Source organism: Caretta caretta, chromosome 3 (genome assembly GCF_965140235.1).
Source record: "Caretta caretta isolate rCarCar2 chromosome 3, rCarCar1.hap1, whole genome shotgun sequence".
Classification (NCBI taxonomy): domain Eukaryota; kingdom Metazoa; phylum Chordata; order Testudines; family Cheloniidae; genus Caretta; species Caretta caretta.
The window spans coordinates 46,164,768-46,186,913 of record NC_134208.1 but is presented as its reverse complement, the minus strand read 5'-3'; the positions used below and the strand labels follow the sequence as shown (position 1 = coordinate 46,186,913).

General features: G+C 40.5%; 1 protein-coding gene and 1 long non-coding RNA gene across 2 annotated transcripts; one reads left to right on the top strand and one right to left on the bottom strand.

Annotated features, from left to right (window-relative positions):
• Positions 1-602: 602 nt before the first annotated feature.
• LOC125635008 (uncharacterized) lies at positions 603-2,765 on the bottom strand. The gene is made up of 2 exons (XR_007356114.2): positions 2,581-2,765; positions 603-1,530 (listed from the first exon to the last, which is right to left on the bottom strand). It is a non-coding gene; the product is annotated as an uncharacterized LOC125635008 (long non-coding RNA).
• A 5,251-nt stretch (positions 2,766-8,016) lies between these two features.
• On the top strand, positions 8,017-19,038 carry GCM1 (glial cells missing transcription factor 1). Its single transcript, XM_048846321.2, has 5 exons — positions 8,017-8,100; positions 12,059-12,311; positions 14,483-14,595; positions 15,931-16,059; positions 18,159-19,038. Exons 1-5 carry the CDS (start codon positions 8,017-8,019, stop codon positions 18,909-18,911), a joined length of 1,332 nt encoding a protein of 443 aa, XP_048702278.2. The 3' UTR covers positions 18,912-19,038.
• Positions 19,039-22,146: the final 3,108 nt, after the last annotated feature.

Here is a 22,146-nt window from a genome sequence, read left to right as displayed (position 1 = left end):
TGAGGGAATTTATAAGAGAATCTCTAGCCTGCATCTATCTTAAATCTAGGCATTTATATAACCTCTTGTCAATTTAGCAGCTGCATTCCTAAGTGGGAAGATCACTAAAATCAAAAGGGTAAATTGCTGGTCAGAATAGAGACCAGCACACCCAGATCCAAAAGACTAAACTATATTCAATTAATACTGAGCACAGAATGGGTCACTTTGTGGGGGAGGTGTGACTAGGGACGGGATGGGGGTTGTTCCTGACTAGAATTAGGACAGCATGGTTATTCAGGAGCCAGAGAAAATGCTCCTAGCTGAAGGTCTGGGGACACAGCTGTGTTTTAGCTGGACTTCTGAATGTGGAATTACCTGTTTGTATCTTTATAGATATATTTAACCTCTTTGTTCAAGGTGAATAGGAACCTGTGTATGTACTATGAAAAAAAATAGACTATGAAAGTACATCCCAACTCTCTATGTTATTCATTTCTCTCCCAGTGAGGTAAGAACCCTCTCTCAGAAGCTCGGATAATATTTTAATGTCCTGGTTTCTGTGATTTTTTTTAAGTACATTTTAAGATTTTGTACAAAAAGGCAATTTTTGACACAGAAAATAAACACAAAATTTTAATCATCAAAATATTTTAATTTGATAGAAACTAACTCAAATGGTGTTAAATAAAGAAGAAAACAGTCAGGAAACAACAGCTGAGGTAAAAACAACTTTAAAAATTATGACTCTCATCCTGCAGTGTGATCCATGATATCGTAGCCTTACCAATCGATGTACCTACAGGCCATACAATTTCACCAAATGATACCTGCATCTAGCCTAGTAACTAGTTGAACTGAAGGATAACTTTTAGAAAAAACATTAACTTCAATGTCAAGACTCCAAGTGGTGGAGAATTTATCACATTCCTTGGTAATTTGTTCAGTGGCTATTGCCCTCTCTGTGGCTTCATTTGCATGATGGATCCACCCACACAGACTACATTGCAGGATCAGGGCCTAAATAGATCCCTCTAATAGCAGGAGAAAGAAGGAGTTAAATCAGAGAAAAATAACAATAAAAATCTTAGGCATGATCAATAGGACATGTGGAAAATTGAAAATGTGGAAGATTTCATATAATTATTTAAATATCAATAACAGCTAAGGGGTGACATCTGGGCCCCATTGAAGTCATAGCGTTTAAGGCCAGAAGGGCCCACCAGATCTTCTAGTCTGACTCCCTGTATATCACAGGCCACCAGCACCACTCATCACCCACACACAAAACCGAACGACCAAAATTAGACCAAAGAATTACAAGCCCACAAAAGACAAGATTATTAGGTGCCACAGATAAAGAAAGGGAAAGATTGAGTGAGATTTACCCAATTAATCGCAGCAAGTGACCTGCAATCCATACTACACAGGAAAGTGGAAGAAAACCTAATGTCACTAGCAACCTGACCTGGGGGGAAATTCCTTCTTGACCCCAGGTATGGCACTCAGTTAGACCCTCAGCATGTGAGGAAGAACCAGCCAGCCAAGCACCTGAGAGAGAGAGAGAGACAGTCAGTGACACCTCAGAGCCCTCAGAGCCCATCCAGATCCCATCTCCAGCCATTGACTTCAATGGGGTCAGGCTTTTACTTGTGGCCTCCATCACCATAGCACGCTAAGGCCTCAGACTAATTAAAAGTGCACATAAAATAAAAAAGAACTAAAAAACTGAACTCTGAAATGACCTTTATAGGACGACTTTAGAGTCTAAGGAATAGAAGAGGACAATGTAGCCAGAGTCGTTGCAATTTGTTCCACCATTAGACCCTGATTCACCACTTCCACACGAGCAACTTTAAACATGGGAATAGGCTCCCTGAGGTCAATGGGCTAACCTGCATGTTTATGTCTTATCAGGATCAGGGCCTTAGCTGGTGTTTTTTTAATTTGTCTGCCATCTCAGGCAGAACCCCCATTTTAATTCCGTGACAGTGACTTGAATTTTAGCAAAGGACAAGTGATGGGGATGAACGGCTGAGGCATTGTTTTGATCAGTAACATTACATGAAAAGCACTGGGTGGCATTTTCACTGAGAAATATACTCCAGGCACAGATTTTTTTAGATACACTGACCCGGAACACACCACCCCCCACCACCTACTGACAGCAAATTCACCAGCCAGCTACAGAAAGCTAGAGAAAATGTCTCTGGCGCCATCTACTGTGCCAACAAAGCACTAAAGCAATCAGAGACCTCGAGTAAGTGTACTATCCATGGCCACAGTCAGCTACACCTACAGTTAGTGGTATGATTTAATTTTATTATTAATCAAAGTAAGAATATTTTTCCATAAATAGTCAGTTGTTTCATTTAAAAGTAATTAGGCTAAGCTCACTAGTTTTATAATCTCACTACTGTCACCATATGGCACATTATATTTTCTTCAAAAGCATTAAATGGCTCTATTTAAAGTTTTGGCTCTCCGTCTTGTGCCTTATTTTCAAGGTGTATATTGTATGTTTATGACTATACATGCTGATTTTGTTTGTTGTTACACACATCCCGTAAAGCGTTGCCTCTTCAGCATTCACATGCTTACTATATTATCCTGGTTTAGACCAAGCCTTATCTCCAGCACACAGTGCAAGTAGGTGAGCTGTGCATAGAGAATCCACAGGCATCTGAAGAGGATGTTTTGTGGTTCTGACAGTCTTTTGTTGTCTGTTTTCTTGTCAACCTGCAGAAAAGACATGGCCAAAAATTCAAATGAGATTTTTTTTTAGGAACTCCTATTTAGCTTGATTTAGGGGCTCTCTCACATAAGTGATTAGTCAGAAGCCTGACAACTAATCCCATCTATTGGGTTGTCATTGCTGAAATTTTTGACTCCAGAGATGTCTTGTAGAACCTACTGTATTATGTTCTGGAACAGTTCAGCCGCAGAGTTTATGCTGAAGCTGAGGTTTACATATCAAAGCAGCAGTGTGGGTTGAAAATGTGATGATATATCTCGATTTTGGTCTAAGCTTCAGCTGTTGTGATCCACTGCTGAAGTCAAGCTTGGCAAGGGCTGGGGCTCCACTGAGGTAACTGATAACAGCGTCATCACCATCATAGAATCACAGAACTGGAATGGACCTCAAGAGGTCCTCTAGTCCAGTCCCATGCACTCAAGGCAGGACTAAGTATTATCTAGACCATCCCTGACAGGTGTTTGTCCAACCTGCTCTTAAAAATCACCAATGATGGAGATTCCACCACCTCCCTAGGCAATTTATTCCAGTGCTTAACCACTCTGACAGCTAGGAAGCTTTTCCTAATGTCCTAGTTGTTTCAGGAATTTTTTTTTAAGTCTGTTGTTCTTATTCTCCTAGTTTCCTTGGACTCATTAAATCTATTATTTCATGATCATTTTCACCGAAATTGCCTTCCAGTTTCACATTTGCCTTTAATTCCCTCCTGTTGATCAGAATCAAGTCTAAAATGGCTGTCTAAAATGTCTAAAGTCTAAAATGGTTACTTCTTCCACTTCCTGAAACAAAAAGTTGCCTCCAATACATTCCAATAACTTATTGGACACTTTGTGTTTTGTTGTATTAGTTTCCCAAAAGATATCTGGGTAGTTAAAGTCCCCCACTGCTACCAACTCTTGTGTTTTCAGTATTTCTGTTATTTGTTCTAGAAATGCCTCACCCTGCACCTCTTCCTGATTTGGTTGTCGGTAGTAGACCCTCTATCATGACATCACTCCTATTTTCCCCCTTTATCTTTACTCAGAGACTGGGTGGAAAGTGTTCTTGTGGTGGGTTGTGCTTCCTATCACTGGCCCTAGGGGAGGCAGATACTGCTGTGTGAGGGCTGTGGCCCCATTAAAGTTAGTTGGATTTTTAATGTGGTCTCGCTTCATTCCTTCAGCTGCCCCTCATGTTGCAGTAAGTAGAATAAAAATGACAACATCCATATGAGGTGTCACGTACAAGCTAAAATAGAACAGTTAACTGCATGTCTTGTCTTGTCCAAACCAATACAATTTCCATTTGGCACAAACCATATGGTGTGTAATATAGCACTAATCAGTGTCCATTTAAAGGGCCAATGGCCACACTTGAGATCAGTTAAGTACTGGCACCAGCTGAAAGATTACATCAAAAATGGAATAAGGAAGGCTGATGATAGTGCTGACAAGAGTAGCTTCTTCACAGGGCAGTAAGTCAATATAAATGAAGGAGTTTGATCGTCTGAAAACTGTGTAATAGCTTACATCCATGCATTCCTGTGATCAGCTATTGGGTTTCATCACAGTCTGGCACCTGAACAAAAGACACCAGCAGTCAACCTCTACAGAAAGTTACACTGGTTTCTGATATTGCTATTTAGCAATATTACATGGTGTTTCAATGAACTGTGATCTTCCTGCCAAAAGCATTCCAGGCTCCAGATTTTTTTCACCTACCTGTGATTTCTCATAACAGAAGAAATATCAAAGGAGAGCACATGAGATTTGCTGTGGCTATGGTTTTAAAGAGTGTCCTTCCAAACAATGAAACATAAATTGCATTGAATTAGTGTAATATGTAGTAATATAGGAATTGCCCGACTGAATCAGACTCAAGGTCCATCTAAGCCACTACCTTCTCTCCAACAGTGGCCAGATAGTTCAGAGGCAGATACAAGAACGCTCCTAGTCCCCTTAGGAGTTAAAGATTGGCTTAAACCCTGAAGGATGAGGTTTAAATATTTCTTCCAAAATGTCTGTTAGATGTCTTAGATGTTCCACAGATATTCACATTAACTATTATAACACTGGTTATTGTTATCCATATAAATATTTATTCCCTTTTTAAATCTTGCTAAGTTTTCCACCTCAACAACATCCTGTAGCAATGAGTTCCAGTCTAATTATGAATTGCGTGAAAAAGGATTTCCTTTTCTCAATTTTTGAATTTATCGTGTTTAATTTAATTGAATGTCCTCTTGTTCTTGAGTTGTAAGAGAGACCAGGAAGTTCTGTTCTAACTTCTCTTTACTTTTCACTATTTTATACATTTTTATTTTATCCCCTCTTATTCATCTCCTTCCTGAAGTAAACAATCCCAGTCTTTTCAATCTCTTATGAAGAGAGTTTTCCCGTGCCCCTATTTGTTTTATTGCCTTTCTCTGAACCCCTCCTCATTATACAACGTCCTTTTTGAGATGAGGCCAGTACTGCACAGTAGATGAGACCACAGCATTAGTTTATATAATGGCATTATAATATTTTCTGTATTATTCTCCACCCCATTCCTTATGTATTCTCACATCTTGTTTGCTTTCTTGACTGTTGAACAGACGTCATCACCGAGCTGTTCACAGTGATCCTCTAGTCCCTTTCCAGAGCTGATACAGTTAATTTAGAACCCTGTAAGGTGTGTGTAGTAAATATTTAGATATTTCCCTGCAGTGTGAATTACTTTATATTTAGCAACATTAAACTTCATTTGCCATTGTGTTACCCATTCACCTTCCCCTGAACTTCAGCACAATCCTCTCTGGTCTCGACTAACCTGAATAACTTTGTCATGTGCATATTTTGCTACCTTACTGTTGGCATTCTATCACACACAAAAGCAGGCTGACTACCTGACTATTTAAGGGAATGTGGTACAATTTATGTGAGGGACAATATGAGCTGCAAGTCAGACCCCAACCTCCCATCCTACTAATGCTGTAAATGAGTCAATATATAGGACTCTTTACAAGTTTTCTTACCTGTCGCTGACTGTGAACATCTAAGTTTTGATTGGATAGCAGCCAGCGCACATTAGCATATAGTATCTGATCATGGAATAGAGTACAGCTACTGAGACTTAGGAAGTGATTGAAGCCTGAGTGCTCTGCCCTCAAAAAAGCTCTTCATTCAGATGACACTACATCAGTTTCATCCACATAAGAAGTTAAGGAGGTAAGATATGCCATTGAAGTCCTAGCTGGTGGCTGGTTAAGAGGATTGCTTTTTTTTTAAAAGAAAAAAAAAGGGGGGGTGGGAATTATTTACCATAGAGTAAAATTTAGATTTTTGTAAAGTTGATATAAGAAGATAAACAAATAGCAATCAAAATAATTTGAAAGCCACCATGCAATTCAATTACTAGAAGTTTTGCAGTATTTCAGTCTATACCAACACCTAACTGTACAAACATGATTCTCTGCAACTGTCTTTTTTTTCTGTATTAATCAGCCATCGTTTGTCATTCACTGAATTTTAAAGTAATATTTAATTTATGCTTTTTTCTTTGGCAAACCAATATAAAAGGAAAATGCTCCACTACAAATTGTTAATGATTAATTCTAATGAAGAAAGGAATTAAAAATCAATTTTCAAGCCAGTTCATTTTGAAAAGTAATTGAAAAAAGATTTGGACTGTCTTTCTGAATTATATAACAGGTCATTTAATATTCAAGGGTAATTTGTTTCATAAATTCAACACAGCTTTCCAATGCAACTCACATTTTACATTGTCTGTTCTAATGTTACTGTCCCTGTCTGCAGCAGTGACTATACTAGCCCTCGTGGTATAAATATGAGAGTATATGAAGACCTGATGTTTTCTATAACCTTTTGTATGTTCTATGTAGTAAAGCAGCTTTTCCCGGAATAAGCTCATTCTGATAACATCTTTTCTGGAGCAAAAATGACTTAGTTGCCTATTAAGAATTAAACTGCTAATTCAAATTGCTAAGCAATTAATGTTAAATCCCATGTGTCATGTTTAGTGTCTTTTTGCATGTATTTTGCTCTGAATATCTGATCACAGTACTCTGCAATTCCCTATTGTTTTACCATTGATATGTTCTGATTTACTTATTGGGGAGTAATACTTTGAATATACTGCTTATGGCACCTTTCATCCATGGATCTCAACATGCTTTACAAATGTTCACCAAGCCTCATAACACTCCTGTGAGGTATTATCAAACGAATCTCTTAGATGGGTAAACTGAGGCACCTCTCCAAGATCTAGTCACTTGCATAGCCAATAATAATAAAATAATGGCTCCCAGTTCCCTATTCCAGTTTCTGGACAAACTGCCTAACACATTATTATGCTATATATTTCACCACTCAGCATGCTGCATCTGATCCTTAGCTGGTGTAAATCAAAGTAACTCCATTGAAGATAATGAAGCTATGACAGTTTCCACCAGCTGAGGATCCAGCTGATACTTTTCAGATTTATCTTCTCTCTCAGAAATAATAATGATTTCACCCAAGAAAAAAGAACTTTTTTTATTCATGTGCACATTGCTGTTGTGGTGCTATGCTTATGCTTATGAAATTATGACTGGAAAGCATAAGGAACTACATGTGACTGTATGGGATGCCCACAATCATTTTTAACTAACACACCAAACTTTCTTCGGTTTGTCTGCTAGTTGAGATAGGAAAATGCATGAAGCCTGCCCAGTTCCATCCATTATTGTAACTGATGGGCTCTCAGAGATGTGTGCAATTTTGTGAAGTGGCCGAGAACCATATCAATTCAAATAACATGACAGAGTCATCTATTGCTCCTCACCTTCGTAATGTACAGCAGGAGAAAATCCTATTTTGTAACCAACAAGAATAAAGAGGCCTTTGCAAGTGCTGTGCTTCTCAGTTATTTTGGCTCTGACAATATAGGGCCTGATTCTGATCTCACTTACAAAGAGGTCTGGGAGTGGAGTTACGTGAACATACATTTGGTCTGAAAGGAGAATGAGCAAAACCAAACAGTCAATAAACTCATGGTGTGCTTTCAGTTAATGATGCCTCCATAAGATCACATTCTATCTCTAAGCTATATTTTCCATTGCTTTGTCTGCTTGCAAAACTTTTAATGGAACAAGTTTTTCTGGCAGAAGAACACTGATTTTTATCTTTAATGGGCAGCCTCTCTATCGTTTAGCTTCAGGAAACAGCTTCCTCATTGTAAACTGCCTGAGAGTGGTGACAGCTAGTCAACTTCAAAAGCAGGCAGTGGAGATTTGCTTGCTAAGTTTGGGAAGGAATTCAGAAATGCTGAAAGCTGTAGATGACATTATGGACCAGGAGGACTCCACTTCTCAAAGCTGGGATATCAATGACATCAAACTGCCTCAGGTACGTGTATTTGTTTTAGAAGGTATTTTAGAAGTTCAGCCAATCATGGAATACCTTCTGAAACATTCATATTTTATCATCTTTCCTTGTTTGCCACTTCCCCGGTATCCAGGGTGTATGGTAAAATGAGACATTTTGTTGAACAGCTAGAAAATTATTCAGTAAAACATTTAAGCATTCATACATTTATCCTTGAATTATACACCTGAAAGAGCTGTCTATGTGTTATAAGAAATAGTGATACTCTAGTTTCACTAAAAGAAAAGGAGGACTTGTGGCACCTTAGAGACTAACCAATTTATCTGAGCATAAGCTTTCGTGAGCTACAGCTCACTTCATCAGATGCATTCAGTGGAAAACACAGTGCAGAGATTTTATGCTCAAATAAATTGGTTAATCTCTAAGGTGCCACAAGTACTCCTTTTCTTTTTGCGAATACAGACGAACACGGCTGCTACTCTGAAACCTCTAGTTTCACTAACTTTCTAGTTCACTGGTTGGATGAAGCAGCTATTCAATATTTTATTTTATCCTCTCTCTTGAATGTCTTATTTATTGCATATCATTCAAACGTGCTGAGATGGTACCTGAGGCACAGAGTTTAAGGTCAAAAGTGTCCAGTAACTTTGGGTTCCCAATTTGAGATACCTAAGACTTGATTTTTTTCAGAGTACTTTGCATTATATAGCATTTTATTGGTTCAAAAAGCACAGCTGCCACTGCTTTCAGTTGCAGATGTGAGTTCTCAACACTTCTGCAAATCAGAGCCCAGGTTCAAGTTAGGAACCCAGAACCTTTGCAGCCTTAAAGTTCTTTTAATATAGTTTTGTATGTGTGTAGTTTCCTAGGTTTTTTAAAAAAGCAAACAGAAAAAAGTGAAACTCCAATAAGTGGCAACATCTTGGCACCAACATGGGTCTTCAGCATTGTTGGAACATTTAGATCCAAGCCTCTGCAGCTTGAGCTAACAGAGGACCACTAGCTGGTTGTCATTCTGTATGTAGACCAGCTACTAGTAGGGCATTAGACATACACTTTGGCTGGAGGTATAAGAGATATTTGTTGACAGCAGATGCATGGTGACTCCCAAGCTCTTTATCCCAGTCCCAGTTTTCTTCTTCATGCTCCCCTTTAGAGTCCCAATCTTCCATTACATCAGTGTCAAGTCTCGATCTCCCTTCCTGAGCTTCTCATCCCGATATCTGCTAGGCCCCTTGTCCCAGGCTCCTTACCAAGCCAGCTCGGTCCCTCACCCACCCAACCTCAACTCCTCATCCAATCTGTCTCCCCACCTTGGCTCCTACTCACAATCACCCTCCCCACCCAGGCTCCTTGTCTCAGTCCCCCTTCCACCCTAAAGGCCTCTTGTCCAAATCTACTGCCGCCAGTGGCCCTCCTCCCGTCAATCCATCTCTTTTCCCATCTGCATTCAAGTCAGGCAGATTCCACCTCCGCACTGCCTAGGCGCCAGCAGATGGAGCATAGAGAGCATAGAAGAAATGGTCTCCCAGTTCTCATTTCCCAAGCCTGGAGTCACAGCAGCTGGAAGCAGCGAGTGCAGGGAGAATTTTTATCAGCCATTGGATTCCTGGGCTGGAGCATGTGCAGTGCAGATTAAATCTTCAGAGCATTTAGCTGCCAAACTCTAACAAGTCTCTGCTGAGCATGTGTGAACTGAGTAGAACTGGCCATAACTCAGGATTTTCAGTTCCCAAAAAATTTCAGTATTTTGGAATTTATTTTTGTTCTAAACTGAATTAAAAACAATTATACCAAATTCTTTGTGCACCCACAAAGCCTGAAAATTTTCATTTTGGAAGCACCAAACCATAATATTTCCAAAATTAAATATGTGAAATTGACATTCTTGTCAGTTTCACTGTTAGCACAGCTAGCATAAGAATATCACTTTTATTCAGCAGCTGTCTGGGCTCCCAGGGTCCGCTGGTCCAGGGCAGCACCACCATGTAGACTGTCGGGGACCCCAGGGTTTCCAGATTTCTGGGCCAGCTGGCACCCTGGCTACCTACTCAGGTGTCCGGTAGATCAGGGAACCAGCTGGCTTGGGAATTTGGAAACCTTGAGCCCTCCAGTGTGAAGCTGTCTGCACAGAAGAGCTGCCCAGCAGCAGCCATGGACACTGAAAGCCCAACACAGGACTTCCAGGTACCCAGTTCCGAAACAGGCAGCCTGGAAGACCTGAGAGCTTGTCTACACAAATATATAGTTCACGAAAAGCTGGGGTATAAATCTACCCCACATCAACCTGCTGCACACTAAGTGTCCATGTGAACTCTGCTACTGCACACTAAAAGTTCTATAGTGAGCTTTGACCTACCCGGCTTTGAAACAGGAGTAGATTAATTTACCTTGAGTGGGGTTCACCGGGCTTCCAGGCTCTGAATCTGCTAGCTGAGCTGTCTCTAGAGACAGGGCACCTTGAAGCCTGCCTTGAATGGGCTGTCCTAGAGCCCAAGCTGGAGCTCAGGCTTGCAGAGTTCTATGCTTCCTGCTCCACAGCAGAGAGATGGGCAGTGCTGCTGCAGAGAGGAGACCATAGCAGCCCTGAGAGCTCTAGCTGGGGGTGCTAGGCTCCGGGCTCCTGGGCTTTTGTGCTTGGGGCTTCTGGAGCTGCCAGGGTCTCTGTGGAATGGGAGCCTGGAAACCCTGCAATCCCCAGCACAGGGCAGTCTGCATGGTGGGGCTGCCCCAGAACATGGGCTCCCCAGCAGCCATCCAGGAAACTGGGTTTTGAGTAAAGTTTGATCAAATCTGTAATAGATTCAGTGAAACTTTTCGCTCTGCTGAGCTGGTACTTTCTGATTAAACTCAGATTTGTCAGAAAATTTCTGGCCAGCTCTAGAATCAAGATTTTTCAAAGGAACAGAACTTGTCAAACTTGTGTAGTTTTTCACAGGGGTGGCAAAGAAATCTCCCTGATGCTAGTCTCTCACAATAGATCTCCCAGCCAGTGCAAATTAGCAAGGTGCTTCCGTACTGCTTTCATGGATCTCAGTCTCTTTTGACCTTTTCTCCTTTCTTTTTTTTTCTTGAGCGTAATGAAAGCAAACAGTGCTTTGCTGAGACTAGTTCATGTTGTCACCAATCTATTTCGCATTAAGGCATCAGAGTGTTTGTTTGGTTCTTTATAACCTATTTACATTTTCTTCTTGTACTAACTGTAGCCATTGTGTTGATGTCTGGCTGGCTCCTTGCTAAAATGTCATTTTGTTTGTTTAGTTTTATATTTGTTGTTTACAATATAGATTTTTGACTCCACCTCTAATAGAAACATAAGGTCTGACTGAAATGCTGTATTGGGGATGGTGGAGGGGGAAGAGGTTTAAGTTAGGATAGAAATCTGGTCTGAGAATTAGCAATTGACCTGAACAAAATGCTGGATCTGGAGACCCAGGAAGCTTTGAAGCAGTCTGGATATGCTTCAGTGCTCATCCTCTCTCTACGGAAAGTCCAGGCTAAACCAAACCAAATGCTTGGCTCCGACTCCAAACTTTGCAACACAGGCTCATCTTTAATAATAGTAATGGTGAAGTAGGCCATGGAGCATACAAGAAATTAACCTGCTAATAATTGCTAAGTTTGATGGTTGTGTAGGGCATTTCATTTAAAGTAGGTGGCTTAAAGTAGGTACCTTGCCTTCCACTCCTGAGGCTGCTCTGCACCTGGCTGGGCCCTGGAATGAGTTAGAGCAGCCTGAAGGCCAAAGGGCTGTTCTGGCAGCTGGTCAGATCATTAGAGCAAAGTGAAACTGCAGCCATGGTCCCTTTCCCCAGCCATCCCCCAAGCCTATACTGAAGGAATCCTCCTGTTACTGGCTAGTCTGGATTTAGGCCTGCTACACAATGCCAGAGTGACAAGGATCTAGCCTATTGTCCTCAAATTGAGAAACTACTTTCTTTCCTTGGCTAAAATGTGGCATTCTTTGGGTTCTTAACAGGATGTGAAACAAACAGATTGGTTTCAGGAATGGCCAGATTCCTATGTAAAGCATATCTATAGCTCGGATGATAAAAATGCTCAGAGGCACCTGAGTAGCTGGGCGATGAGAAACACCAATAACCACAACTCTCGCATCTTAAAAAAATCCTGCCTTGGGGTAGTGGTCTGCAACAATGACTGCTCAGCCGCAGATGGGAGGAAGATATATCTGAGACCAGCCATATGTGATAAAGCCAGGCAAAAACAGCAAAGTAAGTATGACCGTGTGCAAATGGCAACGCCTGCCCTGGTTCTCTTATTAATACCCTTGTTAATAATTTATTATAATATCATAGAAATTAGAGATGGAAAAGACTAATTGCATCATCCAGTCTTTCTCACTGCCATTGCAACAGTATTCCCTATTATTAAATACAACTTGCATGTTTCAGAAGAATACTAATGAGTATTGATTCCTTTTTGTTTTTACTGATTTGGCTTCTCAAAACTTTCTTTTGCAGCCTGGCTAGTCTTAAAAGTCAGCATGTACTGTCTCTATTTTGCTTTAGCTAAGGCTTGATATCCAGCTTGGCACAGATGAGTTCCTAGTACATTAATCTGCACAGGAACCTCTCACTTCCATTGGAAAATATTTTTACTTAAAGGTGACCTCCAAAGGAAAAAAATGAGTTGATTTTTTATGATGTAGTTTTTTTACTTGTTATCTGTATTAGAAATTCAGCCCGTCTATGTTGGAAGACTCTATGATGACTGGAAAATTACTGAAAAGGGGACAACACAAAAGCTGAGAGATCAAAAGTTGAGTAATTCAGAAGGGAAGAGATTTTTAGCTAGACTTGTTAAAATTCTTTTTGATTGTTTGGTTTCGTTAACAGTGACTAATGAACGTTTTGGATAAAGGAAGATTTTGTTAAAGACTTCAGTTAAAGTTAGGCTTGAAAGTATTAAATTTTATTGGTAAATTTTATTGGTCAGTAAATGATATCACAGTGCATGTATTAATTTACCAAAAAAATGCTTCAATAATAATCAAAACTTACAGATAGGCAAAGAAAGAAAAATGCTGGTTGAGAACTTATTAGAGTTTGGTTTAAAGATATTTACTTAGCAAATTTTTACATGTGATGTTATTCCCCTGATAATTTTGCACAACTGTGAAAATTTAAATCTATTAAAAATAATTTAAAGTGCTTAAAAATAAACATCTATATTATCCATTGAAATTTATTTAAAAAAAAAATCAAATTCGGCCAAATCTAGTTGAAGCGCTAGAGCCCATTATAAACATCCCTGAGCTCTCACATAGGTCCCCCAGCCAAACCAGAAAAGATCAGACTTGAAATTCCTGATACCACTAAATAGAGCTGGTTGAAATTTGGCATTTCCATTCCTCAGGAAATTCTGGCATTTCAAAATTTCTTTTCATCCCAAATCACAATGAAAAGTCAACATTTCTAAATTTCCCACAAAATAGGATTGCCAGAATAATTGGTTACAGAACTATCTAAATGACCCGATCAAAACTTTTTGTTTTGATTAAGGTTGAAGTACTTTGTTTCAACTTTATCACTCAAAATATATTATATTAGTTGAAATGATAAAGCTGAAACAAGGCACTTGAATGCACAGTCAACCTGTAGAACTCATTGTCAGGGGATGTTGTGAAGGCCAAACTATAACAGGGTACCAAAAAAAGAACTAGATAAGTTCATGGAGGATAGGTCTATCAATGGGTGTTAGCCAGGATGGTCAGGGATGCCACCCCATGCTCTAAATGTCCCTAGCTCTGTTTGCCAGAAGCTGGGAGTAGATGACAGGCAACGGATCACTTGATAATTGCATGTTCTGTTCATTCCCTCTGAAGTACCTGCGTTGGCTACTGTTGGAAGACAGGATACTGGGCTAGATGGACCATTGATCTGACCCAGTGTGGCCGTTCTGATGTCCTTAGGATAATTTTTCATTGAATCTTTTGATGAACTTGTTTGCAGTCTGGCAAAATGTTTATTGTATTGAATCAGCATTTTCCAGTGGAAAACTGTTCTATCAGGAAATTTTTAACCAGGTTTACTTCTAAGTTGAAAAACAATCAGAAGACCAAAACCTTCATTGCCCAGTCTTTCAGCCCTTTTTTAATACTTTAATGAAAAACCAACCTAGGTGCAAAAAAGTACAGTTTTTAAAAATATCCTTTGCAGGTCACCTTGAACTATAAAACAGGAGAAAGGTCATTCTTTGCCAGTGTTTGGTTTTCTATATGTATGAAAGGGTTTTTTGCACAGTTCTACTCAATGCATCTTCTGAGCATACAAGCACCATAAGGTAACAATCCACTGCAAATGAACCATTCTCACTGACTGGATTCATCTGACTGCTAGATCCCCTGCACAGATGCCAATGTATCCTCCTACCCTTGTTGCAGGGAAATGCTGTCCAAACTGCAGTGGACCTTTAAAGCTTATTTCCTGTCGAGGCCATGGTGGGTACCCTGTCACCAACTTCTGGAGGCATGAAGGGCCATTCATATTTTTTCAGGTTGGTGTAAAACAGTTTTATCCAGATCAACTTAAACAGGTATTGAATCAGACTAACTAAAGACATTTATTTGTCCTACCTAATAGGAATCTTATATTATCATTACTTTGTAATGCACCATAAACCATGAGGGCAAGTCTACACTGCACCTGGGTGTGTGCTTCCCAGCCTGGGTAGACAGGTATGGACTAGATCTGCTTGAGCTAGCGTGCTAAAAATAACAGTGTAGATGTTGTGACACAGGTGGCGGCATGGGCACCCGGGTGGGGGGGAGAGGGGTGTCAGGCAGGCTTGTACTTAACATCCACACTGCTATTTTTAGCATGCTAGCTAGAGCAGAGCTAGCGTGTGTCTATGCAAGCAGGGAGATGCTCTCCCAGCTGCGGTGCAGACACAGTCCTATACTTTAGAGTCGAGCCTAAGCCCTGACCCTTACAGCTTCAGACATGCTGTTTTGATGTTACATCCTTCCCAGAATGCACCATCCAGAAATAAGGATTTCTTAGAGCAGTAAGGAGTCAGACCTAAGCATTTGTCTGTGGTAGCCCATCATATACACACTATATTTTTTTAGCATTTAGTACAAATTGCTCAAACAGTTAGATAATCGGCCAGATCTTGACTGGTGTAAACAGATTTTTTGTAAAGCTTTACTACGACCCTTTGGGAAATTTTCAAGGGGGGTTGTTTTGTTTTTTTGTAAGTATTTATACTCCCATAAACATTGTGAAGTGCTCATATACTATGGTAAACATATTTGTTCTGACAACACTACGCTGTGTGGCAAGGTAGTGCTATTATCCACATTTTACAGATGGGGAACTGAGGCACAGAGAAGCTAAGTGACTTGCCTAAGGTCACAGAGGAAATCTGGGGCAGAACAGGGAACTGAACACATGTCTCTTAAGTCCAAGGCTAAGTTCTAGACTATCCTTCCTCTCCTCCAGGTCTTTGCACCTGCTGGGGACCTGGCCAAACATATTTTGTTTTAATAACTAACATATTGTATTTACAAACATGCTTATATCAAGTTAATTCTCAAAGAAATAGAGGTGGAAATAAATTTTCTGATTGATCATACCGTACATATAGTCTTAGTTTTGAAAGATATGTGTGTGTTCATTAAAGAACTAATGGAACTGGCTACTCACACCATCAGCAGACCATCCTATTCCATTTTGCTGAGTTGAATACACCATGTGAGGTGAAAGGGTCTAACCCACTGGGCCACGCAGCCCCTACGTGGATTTTAAATATGTACCGTAAGTGCTGAACGCTTAAAGTTATTGCATGGGCTCTGTTTTTAACTTGAACTTAACCCATTCCTTTCTAAAGTCTAAGGGGGCCCATGATCACCCAAGGCCAGAAACAAAACTAGAAGCAGAAGCAAGAAGATCAATACAGAAAGCACATACAGCTGTTTCTCCCACCTCTCCCAGACTAAAAAGATGCCGGGAGGCTGAGGTAACTTTTATTATTAATATACAGAGGGCTCAACAGTCGCTTGTCCTATGTGCCATGCTGCTCAGGTTACCTGGATCTTGGGTGTGGGAGTCAGCAACCTTGGCACGCGTACCACTGAATAAAAACTATGGCCAGATTCTCCCCTCCCTTAGAAAAGCCCACAGGACAGGCGACATCTGTCGTTTCAGCTTTCCCCTCAGAACTCTCCCTAGACTGTTGTGTTGTGGGGACTCTAGGGTGACCAGATGTCCCGATTTTATAGGGACAGTCCTGATTTTGGGGTCTTTTTCTTATATAGGCTCCTATTACCCCCGCCCTCTGTCCTGATTTTTCACACTTGCTGCCTGGTCACCCTAAGGGACTCTAACCCTGCAGAATGAGCTGGGTTTTACCAAAATAACCTGCAAATCCCCATGATTTGTAGCTATCAAGGATCCACTAGAGGCATAGGATTATCCATGTGCAGACTGTGCAGTAGCTCCAGGTCCCCTTCCACCACCACCACCTCCATCTATCTGCCCATGCTACTCCAAATGGGAGTTGTACTGCCAAGACATTCCCCACTTGCTGAAAGAATAGGTCTTATTATAACATGCCTGGAAGGAGAACTATAGAAAATATATGATCTAGAAATAGAATAATTTTCAGTAGAATGTTTTCAAACTTTTCCATATGGTATCAGCGGGTCTTTAACTAAGGCAGGGCTGGGCCCTAAAGAATGTACAGTCAGGGGAATTTCTTCATGCAGATAGTTCCAGAATACGTGAAGGGAGTTTCCCTGCGGCTGGGTCCATCAAGTCATAAAGTTGCAATAATTAAAAGGATGCAAAAGTAAAATGACAAAGAACAGAGGCCTGTAAGCACTAATAATTAAATATACACCAAAAGAAGGTGTTCTGCAAGGAATTAAACCTTGTAAAATTATAATCCAATAATTAGAGTATTTAAAGAGATTGCAAAACACCCAGAAACTCTGCTTAGCAGAATACTTCCAGTGTGCTGCACCTTCACTGAAGGAAACTGACATTTGTGAAGCTCTGAATTTTAAAGAAATAAAAATGTCAGCTAAAAATAGGGGAAATACTTTTACAAATGTTTGAAGAATCATATTTACTGGGGTGAAAAAAAATCAACTTAAAATGTAACAACCATTTAAAAAAACCATCGTATCCAACTGCAGCAAAGCTCCATAGAAATAAGTAAATTAGCCTCTGTGATAGTAAATGTATTAAAACAGCAATTTCATTAACAATTTCATTAATTAGTATTATTTCAATACACTCTAGTATTTGATTCTAGGTACATTTTCTAGTAAGTCTTTGGAAGGACTTTGGAGGCTGAACTATCTGTCATACTTATCTGGCCCCCATCAGCATAGCATCTGAACACTCCACCTTTAACGTATTTATTTTCACAACCCCCATATAGTACTATTACAGGGATCGGCAACCTTTAGCACACAGCCCACCAGGGTAAGCCCCCTGGCAGGTCAGGCTGGTTTGTTTACCTGCGGGAAGCGGTGGCCAGCACATCCCACAGCCCATGCTGCTTCCTGCAGCGCCCATTGGCCTGGAATGGCGAACCACGGCCAGTGGGAGCTGCGATCAGCCAAACCTGCGGACGTGGCAGGTAAACAAACCGGCCCGGCCCACCAAGGGGCTTACCCTGGCGGGCTGTGTGCTAAAGGTTGCCGATCCTTCTACTATTATCTCCATTTTACAGACAGGGCAGAGTGATTATGTGACTTGTCCAAGGTTACACAGGAAGTATGTGTCAGAGAAGAGAACCAAAGTCTTAAAAGTCCCAGACTAGCATCCAAACACCAGGGCCAGCCTTCTTCTTTCTCTGAACTATGACTTTCCTTTCCTGTTTATCATTTGGGGCCCCAGCTTACTAAGATTCACCATTACAATCCACAACATTAACATAACGCAAGGAGAGAAGACATATAAACTCAGATACCTTTGGTACTCTGACTGGATCTGTTTTATTGTTTGCATTAAGAGAATTAATTGTTCTGGGTTAGTGATAAGGGTTTCTTTTTCTTTTTTGTTTGTTTTTGTTGAGTTAATTATTACATTTTATTTTTCTTTCTTAAGTCCCTGACAGGTGAGATGCAAAGTCAAGAAGCTTTGCCTTTACTTCTTTCCAATCAGGAAAATTACATATCTCCCTGTAGTTTTAATGGACATTTAATAGACAAAAACCCTCAAGAGCAAATAATAAATAATTGTTTGTCTCTTGCCAAAAACTATGGGTCTGGAAGATCCCCTTACCTAACAGAACACTCTCAGGACACAGGATCTAACAAATACTATGAGAAGTGCAAAGAAATTGGCAGCAGGGAGCATGGTAGCGGAGACCTGTCTGGACCATCTGTGTGCAATATGTACGCTGACTATGGAGAGCCACAACCCTGGAATAAGAACACTGCCCTTGAAAGGAATCCATGTACTGACAAGTGTTGCAATGGTTCTGCTTTATCTTCGGCTGATCTGCATTGTGAAATCGTTTCTTCACAAAACTGTATGGACTCCAGTATCCAACATGTTCCCAATATACCACCTACAACAAAGGCTGGCTACCATCCTGCCAGGCCTAACACAGGCCTGTCTGGAGATGATTTTTATGAAGGGAAATGGCATGTGAATTACAACAGCAGCTACATCCCTTCCTCTTTCTACCATCTCTCTTCGGAGGATCCCTACCTCATTATGAACTCTGCACATCACCATCAACAGCCTTTGCCACTCACAAAAGGAAACGAATGGGACTTTGAAGAAGAAAGAAAATATACCAATCTGGATTACTGCAACAATGAACTGTTTTTTAGTCTCTGTCCTTTACGATGATCATGTTTATCATTTCCCCTCTTCCCTGCACCTGTAAATGTGGGCCTGATTCTCTGCTCTGTGTAACGTGAATGTAAAATGCAGCCTTTCTGATTGGGCAGCCCTCTACCCCTCACTCTACATAGGCGTACAAAACTGTGGGGGGGGGGTAGATAAGCAGGCTCAGGGAGCACAGCCACCCTGCACCTCCCTGCAGGCCTCTCCTCTCCCTTGTGCAGAAGGGAAGGGGAGCCATAATCCATCCCAGTTAAGTTACACCCCAGGGAATGATGTAGGGGATAATCTACTCCCTGTTTGTGGACATGTCCATTCATGGAGCCTCACTGATCTCTTCTGTCACCCTTGAATTGTTCTTAACATTAGCCATATTTCTTTTGCAAAACTTGCCCTACTTTTAGTTTAAGGTTGCAACAGTCCTTCACTACATATGTCCCTTTTTCTACCCCACATTTAAATTATGCAAACTTGATTTTAATGGGAGCTATCAGTGAGCAGCACTCATGAAAAATCAAGTCAAGTATGTAAGTGCCTAAATATGGATTTTGCTGCCTACCTTTAGGTGACCAACTTTGAAAATTTTGGCAGATTTCTTTAAACTTCCTTTGGAGCATGTATCTTTTCAGCAGTTATATAATCTCTGTTGCTCTTTGGATTCTGTTTCATTGTTCTCCATTCCACGGCAAAGTGTACAGTATTTCAAAGCACTGTACTAAGCTGGAATTTAGCAGTGATCACTAGAAGAGACTGCTCTGGACCCAGATACTCTGAGGAAGTTCAGATCTAGATCCACATTTCCTGCTGGCTCCTGTTAATATAATGGGCTGAACCAAAACCCTGGATCCACAGACCCTTGGGCTTTGGGATCCAGATCCAAACTGTGTACTTTGAGCACATCTCTACTCTCTCGTCTTCCAAGCAATGCCCTGACAATATGTTATGATGTAAGATGCTATAAAGTTTTTATTGGTACTAGCTTGGGTCTAGAATATTACAAAATAAGTGGTAGTGAACATGTTATAGTATTCCACACAATGAAATACTTGGTGTCTCTCAAACAGGTTCAGTCTAATCATTTGTCTTTTGTTTGCATGTTTCCTTTCATTAGATTCTCTCTGCCTTTTCTACTTTGAAGTACTTTAGTTGCTATGGAAATGATACCATCAGCAGTAAGGGTGGAGTTTAGTGACATTTACAAGAGCAGGATAAAGTATATTTATAGAATGTTTCAAAATGTATATTGCGGTTTGTGAAATATAAGGGTCTGCAGCAGCTTTCATGGCCAGGTATGTTGTATAAATCTAATATATATCCCAGTGTGGTAGTCATCTTTTTAGGTGTTGGCTAATTCAGTAACCTCCCTGCTTAGTCTGTCAACCATTATCACCCCAACATATAATTTGGCACATTTTATTTTTATTATTCATCAAGTCTATCTGAAGATTTCTATGCTAAGTTTCATTAATGACAATAGCCACATTTATATTCAATAAGATAAAAATATTTAAGACGGGTTATAAACCCTCCTGCTTCAGGACATAACCCAACAACTAATTGATGAGGATGAGGAAGGAGCTTTCTCTTGATCTGGTTATTCTTTAACTGTTTCTACTGGGAATCTTCTTCAAAAGCTTCTAGTGCCAGTCCTTGCCAGAGTCAGAATACTGTGCTAAAAGAACCACTGGTCTGATGCTGTATTGCAGTTCCTGTGTTCTTTGCCACATCCTCTAAATTTGCTTAGTCGTTAGTACTACTCTTGTTGCTATAGCTAATACTTGGTATTGATACAGTGCCTTCCATCTGATGTTTTCAAATGCATCACAATATTAAAGACTTGGATTTCAGAAGACGCCTGAAGGGAAGTATTATTAACCCCATTTTACAGATCAGGAAACTGAGGCACAGAGTGGTTAAGTGATTCTCCTAAAGTCACACAAAGTCTGCTCAGATCTCAAGCTCCCAGTCCCAAGCCATTCACTCAGCCTTTCCATACACCTAGGTTGGCAGTCACACCACTTTCAGAATGATCAGTACCTGGGAGCACTACGCTGCCAACTTTGCAATTACTTGGCTCATAGTATGGAAATACGAGTCCCATGGGTGAGCCTTGTAAAGCACCAATTAATAGGGACATATATTGCAAAAAGAAACACATATTTCCTTGTTTCTACTTCCTTGGCCAACTGCCTCAGAGTTGGTTGCAAGTAAATTTAAATTTGCCCACACTTGTAGGGATCCAGTGGTGAAAATGGGAGCAAAATTTATTTTTTTGTCCTGCAACTAGAACAAAATATAATAAATGTTAAAGTTGGTCTGACAATAGAAATAGAGGCACCATGAGGACACCTGCTTGGATTGCATTCACCAGGGAACATCACAGCACAAGCCCTCTGCAACTTACTGTTTTTTACAGAAAATTGTTTTAAAGATGAAAGGGATAGCTACATTGTTAGTAAATACAGGCAACAGAAATACAAGGAGGTTAGGGACATGGGTGTTTTTCAGGGACAATGCTGGGTTCCAGCTTACTGGGTACTCTTAGGATCAAAGCATTGAGCTACAGAACTGCTATTTAAGCTTTAATAAACATGATTATGTTGCAAGAATGCTCTCTCTGTGCTGAAATCCCTTAGTCTTATCCAAGAATGCATTGGACTCAGTATAAAACGTAGAATGGATTCTTTGGGTGCAGTCTCTTCTTTGATTGCTCCAAAGCAAGTTCTGGTCAGGACTATACAGGGGCTGTTCTAAGGATATTACAGACACCATCTCTACTGCCACAACACAGTGTGCCACGTGTTGCATACAGTCAGACTGTGAGAATCTTATAGATGCACAAATCTTTCACAACTTTTTAATCTTATGCAGCATTTAAAGATGAGACCCTAGGGACCAATTTGTTAGAGGGATCGATCTATCGTAGATACTTACATGACCCCTACTATCATAGTAGGAGTGCCTCACAATCTTTAATATATTTATCCTCAGGATACCTCTGTGAGGTAAAAGTAACGTTATCCCCATTATTTACACACGGAACTGAGGCACAGAGAGACTAAAGCCTAGATCCACAAAGGGACTTTGGCATCAGGAGTGGCCATTGCCATTTTGCCAGTCAGCTGAGGGGGAAAAAATTACACATCCAGCCAATCAGACTGGAGCAGAACCGAAAAAGAAAAAGAAAAAGAAAGGCAGAGTGGCAAAGCAGCTGGGCACTCCGTGGAAGTTGGCACCCAGG

Bases quoted from the DNA above. Each gene is read 5' to 3' on its own strand.
- GCM1 (XM_048846321.2), top strand. From the start codon at position 8,017: ATGCTGAAAGCTGTAGATGACATTATGGACCAGGAGGACTCCACTTCT. The intron at 14,596-15,930 runs GTTGGTGTAAAA...TCCTTTCTAAAG, and splicing joins GGCCATTCATATTTTTTCAG to TCTAAGGGGGCCCATGATCA. The intron at 16,060-18,158 runs GTAACTTTTATT...TTCTTTCTTAAG, and splicing joins AAAGATGCCGGGAGGCTGAG to TCCCTGACAGGTGAGATGCA.